Raw genomic sequence first — 20,715 nt, 5'->3', positions numbered from 1 at the left:
CTGTGTTGGAATGTATGGGAGTATGAGGACAGACGTACCCATTGTCAAGGTTCTAGTCAAGCACATGTGACCACTTTAAAGGAGGATTGCTGTTCCATGCATCAAGCACATTGTAACACACATCTGGATTTGCCATTCAAGAGCAAGTAATGGACTCACTGTAACATTCCGTCACCCCACATCATTGGTCAGAGACTAGCAGCAGTCGGACTTGGCAATTACAGTCCTGTGAATGGGCTGCTGTTAATACCATGACACAAACAGCTGCGTTTGGAGTGGTGCAGTGGCCGGGAAGCTTGGACTACTGATGAAGGCACCTCACGGTGGTTTGCAGAATATACATGTAGATGCAGAATTGTGTTGCATCATGTCCAGTGATGTATTATGGTTCTGCACTATCCCTGAAGACCATTATTGGCAAGTATGGCAGTGGCCTTGAATGAAATCTCATTGTTTTGGAGAAAGGCATTAGTGTTAATCTTGACGTCATTGTGTACCGTATTTACTGGAATCTAAGCCGCACTCGAATCTAAGCCACACCTGAAAAATGAGACTCGAAATAAAGGAAAAAAAAGGTCCTGAATCTAAGCCGCACCTGAAATTTGAGACTCGGAATTCAAGGGGTGAGAAAAGTTTTAGGCCGCACCTCCAAATCGAAACAAAGTTGGTCCATTGTAATATGAGACACAATTTAGGTCGAATGAAAGATGATACAGCTACAGTAGTTTGGTTCGAGTCGTAAGCTTAGCAATTAAGCTTTACCAGGTAGCCATTGTTATGCGTCAGGCGCTCAGTCCGCACTTATACGGGTACCCTTCCTTTTTCACGTGCATCGTCTGGTTTGAATCGATTACTTATTTTGCTTTGATCTGATAAGTGCCGTTTTCTTTGTTATAGGTGTTTACGTGACTCTAAGCTGAAAATGCATTGCTGTACTGTGTCATGCATTGTTTGTCGCATTTTGATAGTGCGTGTTTACGGCCTGTCGCCGCTTGCGGCATGACTTGCTTTTGTGCTACCGCCGCTTAAAAAAAAAAAAAAAAAAGAGGAATCGTCTCATTAGCGAAACAATGGCAAGAGACTGCTATTTGTTGTTACTTACACTGCTGCTTTATTTGATAATGATCAACAAGAACTAAATTATAGACTGCGTATAATAGAACATGTTCTGAACGAGAGTTTAGCGAAAATTTTTCTCCGTTTGAAAATCTTTGCGGCCGCTTCTTTAGTACATCAAATTCTACACAGAAATTTGTCATCTTACATTTAAAATCTAGTCGGTTGCCGTGCTTCATTTCTGACTGTATCACTATTCGGCATAAGAATAATACGAATATAAACAAGACACGATACGTATATTCTTCCGCGTTTGCTGTTGTCTCACTCTAGTTTCGTAGTTTATTAGGCAGACAGGATTTAAATGAGATAGCAGCAAACACGAAAGAATACATGGCAAAATGTTTATATTCGTATTATTCTTATGGTGAAGAGAATACTGCATGTGATTCACATTTCATCAGGTTCCTATTAGCAACCATCTCTTCTCACAGGTAGGAAAAAACTCGGAACGTAGAGTTGGCCATATTGACAAACATCCCTAACAGTCTTGCCAGTCGGATTTTCGTAGTACATTGAAGTTCTGCTACATTCGAAGATGAACAATACGGAATTTGTATTTACTTCGTTGGATAATGTATGAAAATGCAGTGGTCGAAACTCGGGGCGGAGAAAAAAAAAGCTCGTCTTCTACCTTTTTTTTTTTAATTTATTTACTGATGCAGAGGTTTTGGCGCAAGTATTTATTTTTGGGCCCACAAAGCATGCCTGTGTAGCGCTACATATATTCGACGGCAGAAGTTAGTTGTGGCGGCACCTACCAACATTTTTCAGAACTTCCGCTTGCTTTGCACTCGATTCTAAGCCGCAGGCGCTTTTTTGGATTACAAAAACCGGAAAAAAAGTGCGGCTTAGATTCGAGTAAATACGGTAGGGGTCCATCGGGTATGACTTCTGGTTACAGCTGGTAGTGATTGAGTGAACTTTTGACAGCACAGTTGTACATTAAACACATGATGCCTTCACATGCTACCTCTCTTGTGACAGCATTGTGGTGCCAGTTTTCAACATGACAGTGTTCATCCACACGTGGTATATGCCTCTGTGAACTGTCTGCTTGATGAGGTGCTGTGGCCAGTGAAATTCCCAAACCTGTCCTCACTAGAATGAGTGTGGTCCTTGCTCAGATGTCGGTTCTGTCTCCGTGCCAATACCCAGAATGTCAAGGACCTGTTGGGGCAAGTTTGCCTCAGAGAGGATAAAACTGCCTTGACAGCGTTCCCAATGAATCAGTTCATGCATCCAGGCCAGTGGGGATGAAACACTGTACTGGTATGTGACTTCATACTCCCAAAAAAAGTTTGTAAATTTGACTTAATTTTTAATCGCTGAAATGGCATCAAATTCCCTCTCAAGCCATGAAGTTTTTTTCCTTGAGTCCTTTTCAGATGATTCACTTTTTTTTGTCAGCATGTATATTAAGAGGACATTGTGTAGCAAGTGAACATTTATGAAATATTTATTGTCAAGTAGATGTGATAACAGTCATATATTGACTGTACAGTTTCAAAAAGGTATGAATAATGAGCGACTATTCATCTCATTGGTCTCAAAATTGAGGAAATAACAATTGTAGCAGCATTTATTAATGGCCTAATCAAAATTAACAATATCTGAAGGATTGTATCCTAAATAATGATCACTAATGAGAATTGGAAAAGTTATGCAAAAATAATTGATATTTAAAAACTTTATTTTCTTGAGAAAATTAGGCCTATAAACATAAAAAAAAAAAAAAAAAAAAAATTCTGCTACCTTTCTTCAGACGGCAGCTGTGACATGTTGGGTTAGTACAGTGGTTTGTTGTTTTATATAGTTATTGACAGTCAATATGTTGATGTTATGTATCAGATTCTGATGTTCAGTTTAGGTATTTTTGTAGCAGCTAGTGATGAATCAGTATAGTTTTCAAAAAGTAAAAAATGATGGCTGTATGTTGATAATGGTACTGGGTGCACTCAGCTTCGTGAGACCTACTGAGGAGCTACTCGGCAGACAAGTAACCATTACAAGTATAAGAAACCTGCCAATGACCGGAGGAGTGGTGTGCTGGGCACATGCCCCTCCTTAATGCGTCCAATGGTACCATTGGCAAAGGATGACACTGTGGGCTGTTGGTTCCAATTGGCCAAGCTAGGACCAGAACATGGAACTTATATTGATATTGATTCTTCAGAGTATTATCTGGTTACTGATGTGTTTTTTCTGGATAACTTCATGCCAACATTCTTGTCCATTCCATTTACCTTGTGAATATGCAGAAAAAAGAAATTTGTTTGACAGGAGCCACATGGGAAAGTCAACTACAGTTAGAACTGGTCTCCTGCTATTCTGCTCATTAGTTGGGTCAAAACCAGTCCTCTTTGTCATACGCCTATGAAAATCAATCCACTTTTGCAGTCGGTAAAGTATAATACACTCATTAAAAAAAAAGGATGACACACCACAAAGGAATTATCCAAATTGGACAGAAATCAATAGATGTGATATACAGGCACAGACAAACAAATGATTACAATTTCAGAAAAATTGGATGGTTTATTCAAGAGAAAGAGCTTTACAAACTCACAAGTCAGTAGTACATTGGGCCACATCTGGCTGTTACCCAAGCAGTTATTCGACTTGGCATTGTCTGATAGCTGTTGCATGCCCTGGGGGATATTGTGCCGAATGCTGTTCAGTCACATCGCCAGATTCCAAGCCAGTTGGAGGGCCCTGCCCAAAATGCTCCAAATATTCTCAATTAAGAATAGATCCAGCGATGTTGCTGTCCAAGGTAGGGTTTGACAAGCAATAGAAAGTCTCACTGTGTGCAGGTGGATGTTATCTTGCTGAAGTGTAAGCCCGGGAAGGTTTGCCATGTAGGGCAACAAAATGGGGTGTAGAATATCATCAGTGTACCCCTGTACTGTAAGGCTGCCACGGGTGACAACCAAAGGGGTCTTGCTATCAAATGAAATGGTACACCAGCCTACCACTCCCGGTTGTTGGGCCGTATGGCAGGCAACAGTCAGCTTGGTACCCCATCACCGCCTGAGGTGTCTCCAGACACATCTTTGCTGGTCATTGGGCCTCAGTTTGAAGTGGGACTAGTCGTTGAAGACAGTCCTATTCCATTCAATAAGATCCCAGGACAGAGATATGTCTGGAGATGCCTCGTACCGTGTGGGATATAACCAGGCTGTCGCTCGCCACATGGCCCAACAACCAGGCGTGATAATCCGGGACACCATTCCTTTTCACAGCAGGACCTCTTTGGCTGTTGTGGCACCTTTACAACACAGTGGTACATTGACAATATTCTGTGTTTTATTGGCCTTCACAGCAAACCATCCTGGGCTTACATTTCAGCATGATAAAGCCTGTCTGCGCACATCGAAATTTCTACTGCTTGTCTTCGTGCTTGCCAAACTCTACCTTGGCCAGGAAGGTAGTTGAATCTGTTCATCAACAAGAATGTTTGGAGCATTATGGTCAGGGTCCTCCAACCAGCTTGGAATTTTGATGATATAACGTGCCAATTGGATAGAATTTGACATGATTACCGTCAAGAGGAGATCCAACAACTCCATTAGTTGATGCCAAGCTGAATAACGTCTTGCATAAGGGCTAGAAGAGAACCAGCATGTATATGGCTTGGTCAGTTTGTAAAACTTTCTCTGGAATGAATCATCACAAATTTTCTGAAATTGTGATCATTGGTGTTCAGTACATGTACATCACATCTACTGATTTCCGTCCCATTTGGATAATGCCTTCCCATTTGGATAATGCCTTCGTGGCCCCCCCCCCCTCCCCGTAGCGTGTACTTGGTGGCATGTGTTGGATGTAAACAATCTTCATGAGGGTGTTAAAAATTAAGTTTAATGTGTGAAAACAATAAAATAATAAATATGGGAGGTGCTTTTGCAATTATTGCTGAGAGTAGTTGGCTTTTGAAGAATGCATCGTAATGTTGTTTCAATGTTTTTTCTGTGACTGCTGGGACTGTAATTTTTTCAGGTGAACTGCTGTTAAACAACAGCCATTGTTACTTTTGAAGTCACTATACTCTGATTAAAATTAATTGGTGATTGACAGATAGCACTGGTGGGGAGCAGAATTGCAGTCACATGCACAACATTCCACATGCTAGTACAGTCAATAGTTGTGGATGCACCAAAACAGAAAAAAGTCATCTACTTTTCGATTGTTGCCAATGTCTTTGCAGGTAATAGAGAGGACTGTGGTGGGAACTGTAGGTATGACGATGCACAAGATATCTCAGTCACATGTTATAGACAAATAACAGCAATAAGATGAGCATTCCCTTAGACACATCTGAACGTAACAAATTATCTAAATAAATGGCGAAATGGATACAAAGTAGTTATATGTGAATAACTTTCACTATTGCCTGTGTGGTCTCTAGAAGTGCTGTTAGAGTTGAATGAAATAATAAGTTGTTCAATATTATTTTCCACCACATATTAATTCTACCATCTGACAATAAAGTTTGGTTTATAGCATTCTTTGTTAGTCATTACACTTCTGTGAGCATACAGTTTTGGTGTTCCATGCCACGTAACCCTTAACTTGAGCTGATATGAGTTCAATGGAATTGAAATGACAGTGATTTGATGGCAATCTGAGAACCGTAGAGCCATAGTTTTTGCTAGTTTATCACCCTTTCTACAGTCTTTTGGTATGGGAATGTTTTGTTGTAGATGGCTGATAATGTCTGCTTTTCGGGAAGGTACTGTAGGCTCCTTATCAAGGATATTCAAATGACATAAGGCAATGTCCATAACTGATACTGAAGCTTGGCTTAAATTTTTGATATCGACAAGTGCTACAGAAATTCAATAGTTTTATGCAGACACTAGAATGTTTACCTAAGTGCTAACTTCAGCAGCAGATACAGTTTTTCCTCATTTACATAGAGAGATTTTTATAGTGACACAACAGAACGTGAAAAAATCACTGTATATTTGATGTTTTTTTTTCCCTCCCCTTCTGTATTTGGGGTCTGCACTACCTGGCCCCTAATAACCCCTACTGGAAGCATCACCTTACAAGGTTTGTATCTGTATAATACACAACACAGCGAGTGTGTGGAGGCAAAGAAATGGCTGCAGTTTGCTGGGACCTGGCCCCTACCACATGACTCCCCGAAATATCAATCACAAAGCAATTTTAATTGGTGTATAATGTGATAATTGGTAACTTGTTTTATCCGGATGCTTCTGTCAGGCTCCGATACGTTAACTTGCTTATGCCAGATGCTTCTTGCAGCTTAGAAAGACTAGCTGTTACAACGTTAGAGTGAATATGTAAGAAACTTCCCAATTATGGAGTTTTATAGCTTCACAACCTGTGATTGATCCCTCTGGAACCAGCAACTAGTGTTACAGATAAGCTATTTATTTGACAATAGCAGTGAAGATATCTTAAGATAGCATATGCCCTTTACCCATCTCAGTGCATTCAGTAAACTGAGAACTACTAATTAGCTTGCACAAGTTAATGTTTCCATTTCTGTGTGTATCTTGCTATAAATATTGAAGAAGGAGTCTAACTAAATCTGCGCATAATGTGTCGTAACATAAAAACGCTTATTGTGCCTTCATAAAAGAAAACAGCCATTAAATATGTTAACATAGGCACTACTGTAAAATTAGCATGCTTTATAAAAAAAATGTTGTTTGTTTGCTTACAGGTTGTTTAATAGTATGCATAGATAGAGCTACGCGACTTGTCAAATCACAGCAAAATGCTGGGAAAGAGTACATATGCATATTCAAGTTGCATTCTGCAGTAGAGAGTGCTCAAAAGGTAAGCTGCATAGTTGAAATGTGTGGAATGTCGTTTTTGTTGTCTATAAACCATTTTGTAAAAAGGGTGTTGTCAACCAACAGTTTCACATACGTAGACTGTAACTGAAACCTGTACACACATTTCTCAACGTAAGAGAGAGACCCTTTCCACTGTTACGAAAAAGAAACTGCAAGGTGCTTTCTTGTACTAATACATGGAAGCATTGCAGTTAGTTGGAGGTAACATTTCCCAAGCACAATAAAGTGTGATACAGTTCTTAAATGTTGCACTACTGCACAAATATACTGTGCCTTGTAGGACAGTCTTCAGCTAAGGAAGAACATTCCGAAGTGTTCAGGTATTATTTCAAATTATTAAATTTGTCCATGTCATGTGTGTTAATACATGGCTACTGTCCTTGCGCTCTTTTGCGGCTAGGAAGGAGAGGTTAGGCCCTGCAACTTTAGGATTTTGGTGAACTACTTGCCTGTAACAGCCGAAAGTAACTACTGTGACAGGGTTTATGCCATTAAAGTTCAGTTTTTGAAAATCAGAGTTATCACGCAGGATCAGATGGAATTATTAAAGTCATCAAAAATAAGGATGGCTGAAGATATGGGGATTGGCCTGACACAGCTGTAACATTTCAGCTGGTGCCGTAAATGAATTTCTGTATGACACTCAACTTCATCAGTGGGCAGCATCATGTTGGCCTAGTTCTCCAAGTGGCATGCTATATCGCTGTGGTATGGTGTTTTCCGTGTGTACCAGGATTGGTGACATATACCTGCAAACAAATTAAAAAAATAATTACTTAACTTTCAAACAATGGAAAGTCCATGTTGGAATATCAACTCACTGTGAAGATGAGATATTGAGTGACAAGGTGATAATTGAAACGTTGGCTAACCCTCATAAAAGGGTTTGTATCTTTATGTTTAAAAAAAGTATTGTATGAAGTGTGAATTGACTATTACTTTAAAGAAGGCCTTGTATCACTTGATCACCACCCCAGTTTGAGGGACTTATCTTTCTAAGTATACGAACAATTGGTGAGAATCTTTATTTTACTTCAGGATCTGTCACAGTCGCGATAATAATCATATCCGTGTGGGCAATAATGTCTTGTCATTAAATGACACCACCTATAATTGTAAATACTGCTCCTATAGAGACTGATGACCTCAGATGTTAAGTCCCATAGTGCCAAGAGCCATTTAAGCTACTGCTCCTATAGGTAACATGTAATGGAAGCTCGCTACAACATAATAAATGTCATGTAGGACAATATCAAGAGATGAATTTGCTGATACTGTTAATCCAGTCTCAGACGCCTTTTCTTTGTCAAATTGGAAGAAATTGACATTGTATGCTCGTAAGAGACTTGTCACGTTGTATCTGTTTAATGATTAATAGTGAGCAGTAGTGCATATTTGATTATTCACGTATACGTTGGTGGGAGCAATATGATTATACTTCCGCCTAAGGTCACTGTTTGAAAAATAGATGTGATTTTCTGAAACTAGTAGCGACAAAGTAATGACTTAATATCACAACTGTGATGGTTATTGAAGGAAAACAAAGATTTTAATAGCCCAAGTTACTGGTCCTATCACCCATCAGAATTTTGAAACTTCATAAATTGGTGAGTATCACTAATTATTCCCTTTTTTCTTCAGAACCATTTAAATTGCAGGCTTGATATTGAAAGGATTCTAATGATTCCATCGAATCCAAAACTCATATGGGGTCATAAACTTTGACCTTCTTTTTTTCTTTTTCTCTTAGAAATAGATGCGTGGTGACAAAAATCCTTTTTTACAGAAATTAATTTAGTTTGGTCCCAGATTAGTGTGCACAAGCTTGCAGAAATTGGTGGATAGTAAGGGCTGACATCTCATTGTAAGATGCCTCTGGTAGAACTGAATTCATTGTGCTCAGTGTTTTGACAGACATGACTATCAAATGTGAATTTACTAGTATTTTAACAGAATAAAATTAATATTCCATCAACTTGCACTTGCTTGCTTATAGCTGTGAAGCCATCTTTCAATAAGTATGTGTCCTAAACATATTAGTTCACAGGACTCAGAAACTCTCAAACCAAGAGAGTTTAATGGTTGAGTTGCAGCAAATACATATGGTTTTTCTGTAACAAAAGTTGCTACAACTGCCAGATTCAGCATTTTATAAAGACAAAGATGCTTAGGCCAGTACTTGACAGATTAAGAGGTGATACGTTCTATAAAAGTATATATCCCTTGTGTTGGCAATGAACGCCTCACCAGACTGTTACGGTCTAAGAGATGTCTGTCAGCCGCTATATCATCCTCTGCCATGCAGTGTCATGTGAACGTGGTATGGGGGACCATTTTGCAGAATTTCCAGACTATGGAACCACTATATTTGATCAAGTAGCTCCCCAGTTGGCATCACAAGGCTGATTGCATCCCGTATCAGTCCCCCTAACAAGAAAAAATCCTTGGCAATACTGGGAGCCAAATCTGGGTCCTTTTCATGGCAGCCATCTACGCTGACCACTTAGCTCTGGAGGCAGACTTACGTTGCGAATACATTGGTGAAAACTGTAAGACTACATTGGAAATACGTGAAGTGCATGTTTTGCCACAATGTAAAATGAAAGCATTGGTGATTTCGATTAAGGGCGATATAGGACTCTGGAAGTCAGGAATTTGCAGTGTCCTGTGCCAGATTGGGAAAATATACATAGCCCAGACTACCCAAATAGTACAGAGGGTAAGTGCCACATATGTAAAGGACAACCAACAACAAGTCTTGCAAGCACTGTCAGTTTAAGTGACACACTGTGAATTATGACAGCGCACTGGGTCATAATAATAGGATAAATAATCTGAGGTAGTCGCTTATTAAACAATAGAGATCAGACTTCATTATTATCTTGTAAACACATTACTTTCCAGCTAAATAAGGCTTGGGACCCAGCCTTGTGCATGCTGCATGCAAGCAAGCTGGAACAGTCTGACTTACAGTATTGTTGTTGCTGTTGATTGTGTTTCATTTTTTGTTACTTTTAACAATTTTCAGTAATTTATGAGAAAATGGCTAAATTTATTTTGTTTTTGTGTGTCTAAAAGAGAGCAATTTTTTACTTGTTGGATATAAGCAAATTCTGAAGTTCATGCTGTAGATTGTGGTTCTGAAGTTCTGCATTAATAAAAATCCACATAAGCATTGTCACCTCACATTTTGTGAGGGAATGAAACAGCATATCTTAATTTTTTTGGTTATACGGTGAAATAGTTAGTTGATCATATTTTTTTCCATTTGGTACTACAAAACTATCAATTTTTACAGGTCAGCCAGACGTTGGAGAAACTTCGTGGTGCATTATTCCAGAGACCCCCATTGATATCTGCAGTGAAAAGACAATTGAGGGTCAGAACAATATATGATAGTAAACTTCTGGAGTACGATGAAGAAAGCAATATGGGTATGTCATTCAGAAAGAATTGTCATGGAAGTAGTGATTCAGGTGGTAGTTTGGAGGTGGCAGCATAGATAATTTGTAAAGAGGGTGTCAGTGTATCTTGGAGTGAAATGAAAGCAACTTAATTTTGTGCTTGGTTGTTACTTGTTTAGTGAGTGTCATTATTATAGAATGCATTTCAGTTTGGTATGCTTCTTGTTGGGACAGAGTTACTCTGTAGTAGTGTATTCTTTAGTTACTCTTTATTTGGGAGTTTGTTCTTTACTTCGTTAATGATTTTGCTGTTTGACTTAGGTCTGCATGGCTTTAGGCTTATGTAAACAGTACATTTTTCTGTGTTGTCTACTGACTTTGGTATATATTGGTAACACAGCTGGTGCTGGAAATAACTGCAGTGTTGTGAAAACCCTCCACATGTAGCGCTTTTCACATTAAAAGAAGTGTGGCATTTGGTCATCCTGCTTCTCTCATTCAGATACTTTAGAATGATGATTCTGCAGTAATTGTGAGGATATAAGGAACAGTAACAGTTCGCAGAGGCATTTTAGCTGTTGAAAATGTTACTCGCACTGGAGAAAGTGATGGCATGTCAAACTATATTCAGTACATTTTACATGTAGCCATCACTGAGAAACCAAATGGGCATGCCAGGAACAGAAGTAGTTCTATTTCTGTACAAGGTTTAGTTTCATGTTTGTTCTCACATACTTCTGCAAAGAAATGAAATTTGTCATGTGTTTTTACTGTCCTCACTAGTGTGCACTAATTGAGAAAAAGTTTTAGTGTGAACAGTAGTGTGTTGGGATTGTGTGAGCTTTCTTTGGAGTGTAGTACAAACCAAAAGCAGCATCGCAGAACAAATTAGATTGAATCCAGTGATTTCTTGGGAAGTTCTATGGTCCTTGCCTGTTGTGTATGCATACAAGGAGAATTGGCCACTACCCGTAAAATGCTGGATGCTGTATTGGCCATGGCTGACAGGCTGCAGGCTGCTGCCATGAGCTGTGGTAATGTTTGAGCATCTGAGGTGAATCCTTCAGCACCTTGGTGCACTGCATGCGGGAATTTGCTACTATTATAGTGACGTACATGTGGCATGCATTTGTGGGTGTTGTGGTGCAGAGAACTCCTTTCACAGGCCTAATAATATATACAGAGTTATTACAAATGATTAAAGCGATTTCACAGCTCTACAATAACTTTATTATTTGAGATATTTTCACAGTGCTTTGCACACACATACAAAAACTCAAAAAGTTTTTTTAGGCATTCACAAATGTTCGATATGTGCCCCTTTAGTGATTTGGCAGACATCAAGCCGATAATCAAGTTCCTGCCACACTCGGCGCAGCATGTCCCCATCAATGAGTTCGAAAGCATCGTTGATGCGAGCTCGCAGTTCTGGCACGTTTCTTGGTAGAGGAGGTTTAAACACTGAATCTTTCACATAACCCCACAAAAGAAATCGCATGGGGTTAAGTCAGGAGAGTGTGGAAGCCATGACATGAATTGCTGATCACGATCTCCACCACGACCGATCCATCGGTTTTCCAATCTCCTGTTTAAGAAATGCCGAACATCATGATGGAAGTGCGGTGGAGCACCATCCTGTTGAAAGATGACGTCGGCGCTGTCGGTCTCCAGTTGTGGCATGAGCCAATTTTCCAGCATGTCCAGATACATGTGTCCTGTAACGTTTTTTTCGCAGAAGAAAAAGGGGCTGTAAACTTTAAACTGTGAGATTGCACAAAACATGTTAACTTTTGGTGAATTGCGAATTTGCTGCATGAATGCGTGAGGATTCTCTACCGCCCAGATTCGCACATTGTGTCTGTTCACTTCACCATTAAGAAAAAAATGTTGCTTCATCACTGAAAACAAGTTTCGCACTGAACGCATCCTCTTCCATGAGCTGTTGCAACCGCGCCGAAAATTCAAAGCGTTTGACTTTGTCATCGGGTGTCAGGGCTTGTAGCAATTGTAAACGGTAAGGCTTCTGCTTTAGCCTTTTCCGTAAGATTTTCCAAACAGTCGGCTATGGTATGTTTAGCTCCCTGCTTGCTTATTTGTCGACTTCCACATGCTACGCGTGAAACTTACCCGCACGCGTTCAACCGTTTCTTCGCTCACTGCAAGCCGACCTGTTGATTTCCCCTTACAGAGGCATCCAGAAGCTTTAAACTGCGCGTACCATTGCCGAATGGAGTTAGCAGTTGGTGGATCTTTGCTGAACTTTGTCCTGAAGTGTCGTTGCACTGTTATGACTGACTGATTTGAGTGCATTCCAAGCACGACATACGCTTTCTCGGCTCCTGTCGCCATTTTGTCTCACTGCGCTCTCGAGCGCTCTGGCAGCAGAAACCTGAAGTGCGGCTTCAGCCGAACAAAACTTTATGAGTTTTTCTAGGTATCTGTAGTGTGTCGTGACCATATGTCAATGAATGGAGCTACAGTGAATTTATATAAATTGCTTCAATCATTTGTAATAGCCTTGTATAATAGAGGGAAACATTCCACGTGGGGAAAAATATATCTAAAAACAAAGGTGATGTGACTTACCAAACGAAAGCGCTGGCTTGTTGATAGACACACAAACACAAACATACACACAAAATTCAAGCTTTCGCAACAAACTGTTGCCTCATCAGGAAAGAGGGAAGGAGAGGGAAAGACGAAAGGATGTGGGTTTTATGGGGGAGGGTAAGGAGTCATTCCAATCCCGGGAGCGGAAAGACTTACCTTAGGGGGAAAAAAGGACAGGTATACACTCTCTCGCGCGCGCGCGCGCCACACACACACACACACACACACACACACACACAAGCAGATATATTTAAAGACAAAGGGTTTGCCCAAACTCTTTGCCTCGCGTGCGTGCGCGCACACGCACACGCACACACACATCCATCCGCACATACACAGACACAAGCAGACATTTGTAAAGGCAAAGAGTTTAGGGCAGAGATGTCAGTCGAGGCGGAAGTGCAGAGGCAAAGATGTTGTTGAATGACAGGTGAGGTATGAGTGGCGGCAAATTGAAATTAGCGGAGATTGAGGCCTGGAGGATAATGGGAAGAGAGGATATATTGAAGAGCAAGTTCCCATCTCCGGAGTTCGGATAGGTTGGTGTTAGTGGGAAGTATCCAGATAACCCGGACGGTGTAACACTGTGCCAAGATGTGCTGGCCGTGCACCGAGGCATGTTTAGCCACAGGGTGATCCTCATTACCAACAAACACTGTCTGCCTGTGTCCATTCATGCGAATGGACAGTTTGTTGCTGGTCATTCCCACATAGAATGCGTGACAGTGTAGGCAGGTCAGTTGGTAGATCACTTGGGTGCTTTCACATGTGGCTTTGCCTTTGATCGTGTATACCTTCCGGGTTACAGGACTGGAGTAGGTGGTGATGGAAGGGTGCATGGGATAGGTTTTACACCGGGGGCGGTTACAAGGGTAGGAGCCAGAGGGTAGGGAAGGTGGTAGGGGATTTCATAGGGATGAACTAAGAGGTTACGAAGGTTAGGTGGACGGCGGAAAGACACTCTTGGTGGAGTGGGGAGGATCTCATGAAGGATGGATCTCATTTCAGGGCAGGATTTGAGGAAGTCGTATCCCTGCTGGAGAGCCACATTCAGAGTCTGATCCAGTCCCGGAAAGTATCCTGTCACAAGTGGGGCACTTTTGTGGTTCTTCTGTGGGAGGTTCTGGGTTTGAGAGGATGAGGAAGTGGCTCTGGTTATTTGCTTCTGTACCAGGTCGGGAGGGTAGTTGCGGGGTGCAAAGGCTGTTGTCAGGTTGTTGGTGTAATGGTTCAGGGATTCTGGACTGGAGCAGATTCGTTTGCCACGAAGACCTAGGCTGTACGGAAGGGACTGTTTGATGTGAAATGGGTGGCAGCTGTCGTAATGGAGGTACTGTTGCTTGTTGGTGGGTTTGATGTGGACGGACGTGTGAAGCTGGCCATTGGTAACCAGCTACAATGGGGCGGCCGGGATGATTGGGTTTGTGAATTTTAGGAAGAAGGTAGAAGGTAGGGGTGCGGGGTGTCGGTGGGGTCAGGAGGTTGATGGAGTCAGGTGAAAGGTTTTGTAGGGGGCCTAAGGTTCGGAGGATTCCTTGACGCTCCACCTGGACATCAGGAATGGGGTTACCTTGGCAAACTTTGTATGTGGTGTTGTCTGAAAGCTGGCGCAGTCCCTCAGCCACATACTCCCGACGATCAAGTACCATGGTCGTGGAACCCTTGTCCGCAGGAAGAATGACGATGGACCGGTCAGCCTTCAGATCACGGATAGCCTGGGCTTCAGCAGTGGTGATGTTGGGAGTAGGATTAAGGTTTTTTAAGAAGGATTGAGAGGCAAGGCTGGAAGTCAGAAATTCCTGGAAGGTTTGGAGAAGGTGATTGTGAGGAAGAGGAGGTGGGTCCCGCTGTGATGGAGGATGGAACTGTTCCAGGCAGGGTTCGATTTGGATAGTGTCTTGGGGAGTTGGATCATTAGGGGTAGGATTAGGATCATTTTTCTTCGTGGCAAAGTGATACTTCCAGCAGAGAGTACGAGTGTAGGACAGTAAATCTTTGACGAGGGCTGTTTGGTTGAATCTGGGAGTGGGGCTGAAGGTGAGGCCTTTGGATAGGACAGAGGTTTCGGATTGGGAGAGAGGTTTTTGAGGAAAGGTTAACTACTGAATTAGTGTGTTGTGGTACCGGATTGTGTTGATTATAATTTTGAGGTTTTGGAGGGAGTGGAGCTGGAAGTGGGAGACTGAGTAGATGGGAGAGACTGGGTTTGTGTGCAATGAGAGGAGGTTGAGGTTTGCTGGAAAGGTTGTGAAGGGTGAGTGAGTTGCCTTTCCGGAGGTGGGAAACCAGGAGATTGGATAGTTTTTTGAGGTGAAGGGTGGCATCCTGTTCTAATTTGCGGTTGGCATGTAGGAGGATGCTCTGAACAGCCGGTGTGGATGTGGGAGAGGAAAGATTGAGGACTTTCATTAAGGATAGGAGTTGACGGGTGCGTTCATTGGCTGAGTTGATGTGTAGGTGAAGGATTAGGTGGGTGAGGACAATGGATTGTTCAGTTTGGAACTGGTATAGGGACTGATGGAAAGAAGGGTTGCAGCCAGAGATGGGAACTAAGTGTGATGCCTTTGGGGGTTATGCCAAATGTCAGACAAGCCTGGGAAAATAAAATATGTGAGCGTAATCTAGCTAGGGTGAAGGCATGTTTGCGGAGGGAATGTAAATAAAACTTAATGGGGTCGTTGTGGGGGTGTTGTAAGGATGACATGGTATTAGAAGGTGGAAAGTGTAACATGAGGTTGACATGAAAATGAAAATAACTGGAGAAAGTAACTGGAGATCTGTTGTGAAAAAAGGCGGAAAAGTGTTGGTTAAAGCTGGGCTATGTTGATCCTGTGGTGAACTTGGGTTGGTAGACAACGATGTGCACAAAGGTTAGGTGGTTGTGTTGCCGCCAAAACACGTTAAAGGATGGAGAAATTTGGGAAAATTTGGAAAAAACTACGTGTAAATGTATTAAAAGGAGTGGTTTTGTGGTGGCAGATTATGAAAATGGGACTAATAATTGTCTGGCGAAGAAATAATGACATTAAAACCTGTGGGAAGCGGCTAAAAATTATCAGTGATGTGCGAAAAACGGAAATGGAAATAAAGCGAAAGTTATCAGAACTAGACGAAATGGTTGTTTAATAGGTGAAAGGAACTGTTTGTGGACTAGAAACGGTGGATTTTATAGCAGCGGTAGTGTTGAAAGCGGAAAAACAAATTTTTTTTTGGTTATGGTTTGGAAGTGGGTGACGTATTATTGAGTATATATAGGTGGGATAAAATTGTATAGTAGATTACGGTAAAAAGGAGAAGGTGAATACAAAGTGAAACTACTGGCAAAAACAAAAAGAGAAAATAAGACGACAGAAAAGATTTCGAAATGCAACAGTGACAATAACAAACGTAATTGTTGGGTTCCAGTTAATGATATGAATATAATAGAGGGAAACATTCCACGTGGGAAAAAATATATCTAAAAACAAAGATGATGTGACTTACCAAACGAAAGCGCTGGCACGTCGATAGACACACAAACAAGCACAAACATACACACAAAATTCTAGCTTTGGCAACCAACGGTTGCCTCGTCAGGAAAGAGGGAAGGAGAGGGAAAGATGAAAGGATTTGGGTTTTAAGGGAGAGGGTAAGGAGTCATTCCAATCCCGGGAGCGGAAAGACTTACCTTAGGGGGAAAAAAGGACGGGTATACACTCGCGCGCGCACACACACACACACACACACACACACACACACACACACACACACATATCCATCCACACATATACAGACACAAGCAGACATATACAGAGGCAAAGAGTTTGGGCAGAGATGTCAGTCGAGGCGGAAGCGCAGAGGCAAAGATGTTGTTGAATAACAGGTGAGGTATGAGTGGCGGCAACTTGAAATTAGCGGAGATTGAGGCCTGGAGGATAACGGGGAGATCCAACTCCCCAAGACACTATCAAAATCGAACCCTGCCTGGAACAGTTCCGTCCTCCGTCACAGCGGGACCCACCTCCTCGTCCTCAAAATCACCCTCTCCAAACCTTCCAGGAATTTCTGACTTCCAGCCTTGCCTCTCAATCCTTCTTAAAAAACCTTAATCCTACTCCCAACATCACCACTGCTGAAGCCCAGGCTATCTGTGATCTGAAGGCTGACCGGTCCATCGTCATTCTTCCGGCAGACAAGGGTTCCACGACCGTGGTACTTGATCGTCGGGAGTATGTGGCTGAGGGACTGCGCCAGCTTTCAGACGACACCACATACAAAGTTTGCCAAGGTAATCCCATTCCTGAGGTCCAGGCGGAGCTTCAAGGAATCCTCAGAACCTTAGGCCCCCTACAAAACCTTTCACCTGACTCCATCAACCTCCTGACCCCACCGACACCCCACACCCCTGCCTTTTACCTTCTTCCTAAAATTCACAAACCCAATCATCCCGGCCACCCCATTGTAGCTGGTTACCAAGCCCCCACAGAACGTATCTCTGCCTACGTAGATCAACACCTTCAACCCATTACATGCAGTCTACCATCCTTCATCAAAGACACCAACCACTTTCTCGAATGCCTGGAATCCTTACCCAATCCGTTACCTCCGGAAACCATCCTTGTAACCATTGATGCCACTTACTTATACACAAATATTCCGCACGTCCAGGGCCTCGATGCGATGGAGCACTTCCTTTCACGCCGATCACCTGCCACCCTACCTAAAACCTCTTTCCTCATTACCTTAGCCAGCTTCATCCTGACCCACAACTTCTTCACTTTTGAAGACCAGACATACCAACAATTAAAGGGAACAGCCATGGGTACCAGGATGTCCCCCTCGTACGCCAACCTATTCATGGGTCGCTTAGAGGAAGCCTTCTTGGTTACCCAGGCCTGCCAACCCAAAGTTTGGTACAGATTTATTGATGACATCTTCATGATCTGGACTCACAGTGAAGAAGTACTCCAGAATTTCTGCTGTGTTAGTGACAATATGTGTACAGTGACCAAGAGAGCCACAGAAATGGAAGCACCGCAACACATCACATTCCTTAAGAAGTTCTTGTAGGAATGCCAATAGGCATTTAACTTCTTGGGCAATGCTGTCATTGACTGTCATATATTGAGGTTTTACCTCATATTTGCTGATTATTCTATGTATGTGGCCTGTTGGTGTGCAACACACCATAATGCACAAGTAAAAAATTATATTTTGTGTCAACGAGATCATTTGTGTAATGTGATGGGAAAGATCAGTTAAGTTGTGTGTGTGTGTGTGTGTGTGTGTGTGTGTGTGTGTGTGTGTGTGTGTGTGTGTGTGTGTGACCAAATAAGGAATTGCTTGATAAAATGAATTGTGCAGTTTTTTGTGCAAGATGCTGAAGGAGCATCACGTTGAAAGGCTTGCACTGGCAAAACATGCCCTCTCCCCCCATGCCCTCCTCCATGGACCTCTCAATTTCTTGTGACTGTGTATGTGTTGTGGCAAGCATGGTGCCCCCTGAGCCATAGCAGTATGCCTTCCTCTCATGTACTGCAAGCCTGCTTGCCGAATGTTCCTTTTCTCTAACTTCGTCCGTTAGACTGCTTCCTTGTTGACAACCAGGCTATGGTTGCTTGCTTACTTTACTTTTTCCAGACTTACTTTTACGCACACATTTTGACTAATTTTCATTTGATCCCAACATTTGGGTTTGACTTCCAGTCTCTCAAAATTATACAATAATACAGGCCAAGCAGGGAAGGTTGCTCAATGTGGTGCATGTTCCAGCCACTGGGCAACCCAATCTTAACCACTCGTGTGAGTAGATCAAATTAGGTGGCCAAATTCTAACATGATAGCCTGTTATTTGTGGGTTAGCATGTGGGGAGGGTGTTCTTCAGGTCGCAGTCATATCTACCTGCCCACCACCCCCTCCCTTAACATTGCAAGGAGTGCACTGTAGGTGCCAGAGCTGAAAACTCCTCATGAAATTGGAGGAGGAAGAGTTAGTCATGTTTGGTGCAAGGGGACTTTGAGCATGTGTGTTTGTAGCAGAGTGGTGCCCTTGGGGACATCCTCCAGTCAGTGAGGGTGAGTGTGCCACGATCAATAATTTGCAGTGAAAAGAGATCAACTTTTTCATGCTGGTGGCTGCAAGATCCTACCATCTTGCGAGAGAGCATAGACCATTTCACTGCAGAGAGATAAGATCCCAGGACTCTCCCTTCCTTGGACATGACATAGGGGAAGCATATTCAAAATAAATTGTGAGAAATACTCTCTTATGCACCTAGTTTACACCCACAGTTGCAGTTGCAATTGGGAGGGAATCCTGAAACACGTCTGTTGTTAGAAGGCAGCTAAGGACAAGATACGCTAATAGCTTGTGAAAAGCACAATTGCGGTATAGAAATAAATTTGTTACGTTGTTGCAAACCCATCTAAATTTTCCTTTCTCCAACTATTGATGGCCCCTAAAAATTAAATTTTCCATAGAAAAATGTATAGTTAACTTCTGTAATCCAATATTTAACAAAACTTCACGTATTGACCATATGACAAAATACTCCATTTTTACATGCCACCATGTGCCAAAAAGTAGTTTCAAGTGTTTTGAACTTTATGATATGTGATGGACTTTAGGAATAATTTACTGTCACTATTGTGGGGCACACAGGCAGAAGTGAGTGCACTACATACAGTCAATTTTCTCTGATTTGAGATGTCTCCTGCCAAGTTTAAAGAAAAATTCAAGATTTTGCCTCGTTTTGTAAGCTGCAGGGTATGACCTAACTACCATCAAATGTAAGTTCGTTGTTTTCACTGCAAACTTATGCTGTTTTGTATGGTAGGTTATCATATTTTATCGACTATAAGACACCACGGACTACAAGATGCACCTTAATTTTTAAGCTTTATTATTTTTTAAAAAGAAATCTTACCATTTTTATTATTAGATTGCAAAGCCAGACTAAAGGAGATTCTTACTTCATGCAACCAAACTGACCTTTAAAATTCCTGAAAATTGTGATCTGAACATTCTTCTTCTTTTTCTTCCTCCTCCCCCTCCTCCTCCTCCATTGGCATCATTATTGTCTTCACATATTTAAGATGGCCTTCACTGCCATTGAGAATGTTACATAAGCCACACTTCTTGAAAGATGTAACAATAATGTCTTCTCTCACTCTAGACCAAGACTGTTTTATCCACTGACACACTTGTTTGATGGTAGGTCACTTTAAAGCTACCTTTGGCATGAATTTATGTTGGGTTTCATCCATTTGTTCCATTCCTCTTTCTTATTCACTTTAAATGGTTTCTTTATTAAGACATCAAGAGGTTGCAGTTATGAAGAAGCAAGTCCTCCTGGAACAACAGCAAGCTCTTAATTTCCCTGTCTCAGTTTCTCTTTCACAAAGTTTTTCAAATGACTACTAAATTGGGCTTTCCCTCCCACACACGGTTAATCCAAAATTTTATACCAGCTTCGTCCATTCCACCCTTGTAATGTACGTGAACACCACCACCTGGTGGTATTTCAGAAGGTTTCGGCATTGTTTTGCCTTTGAAAACAGTTATTGGATTTAGTACCATCAGCACTACATGAAAGGACAACAGTGTAGTGCACTTTTTCTTGTCCACTTGTTTTTATAGTTACAGTTTTAACACCTTTCATGGCAACAGTTCTGTTACCCACCACATCAAATGTCGGAGGGGCTTTGTCCCTATTCACTATTTGGCCTACTTCCACACTGGTTTTCTTTCAATGTTGAATAATAAAGCGACG

At 41.8% G+C, this 20,715-nt stretch overlaps 1 protein-coding gene across 2 annotated transcripts in view; it reads left to right on the top strand.

The window, feature by feature from the left end:
* Window positions 1-20,715, top strand: part of LOC124798320 (H/ACA ribonucleoprotein complex subunit 4) — an 87,764-nt gene that overhangs the window by 10,543 nt on the left and 56,506 nt on the right. For both annotated transcript variants that reach the window (XM_047261661.1, XM_047261660.1), the window contains 2 exons: window positions 6,815-6,930; window positions 10,249-10,384. In XM_047261661.1, coding sequence (XP_047117617.1) covers window positions 6,815-6,930; window positions 10,249-10,384 — 252 coding nt within the window. The remainder of the gene's footprint in view (window positions 1-6,814; window positions 6,931-10,248; window positions 10,385-20,715) is intronic.

Source organism: Schistocerca piceifrons, chromosome 5 (genome assembly GCF_021461385.2).
Source record: "Schistocerca piceifrons isolate TAMUIC-IGC-003096 chromosome 5, iqSchPice1.1, whole genome shotgun sequence".
Classification (NCBI taxonomy): Eukaryota; Metazoa; Arthropoda; class Insecta; order Orthoptera; family Acrididae; genus Schistocerca; species Schistocerca piceifrons.
This window is presented reverse-complemented; position numbering and strand designations above follow the sequence as displayed.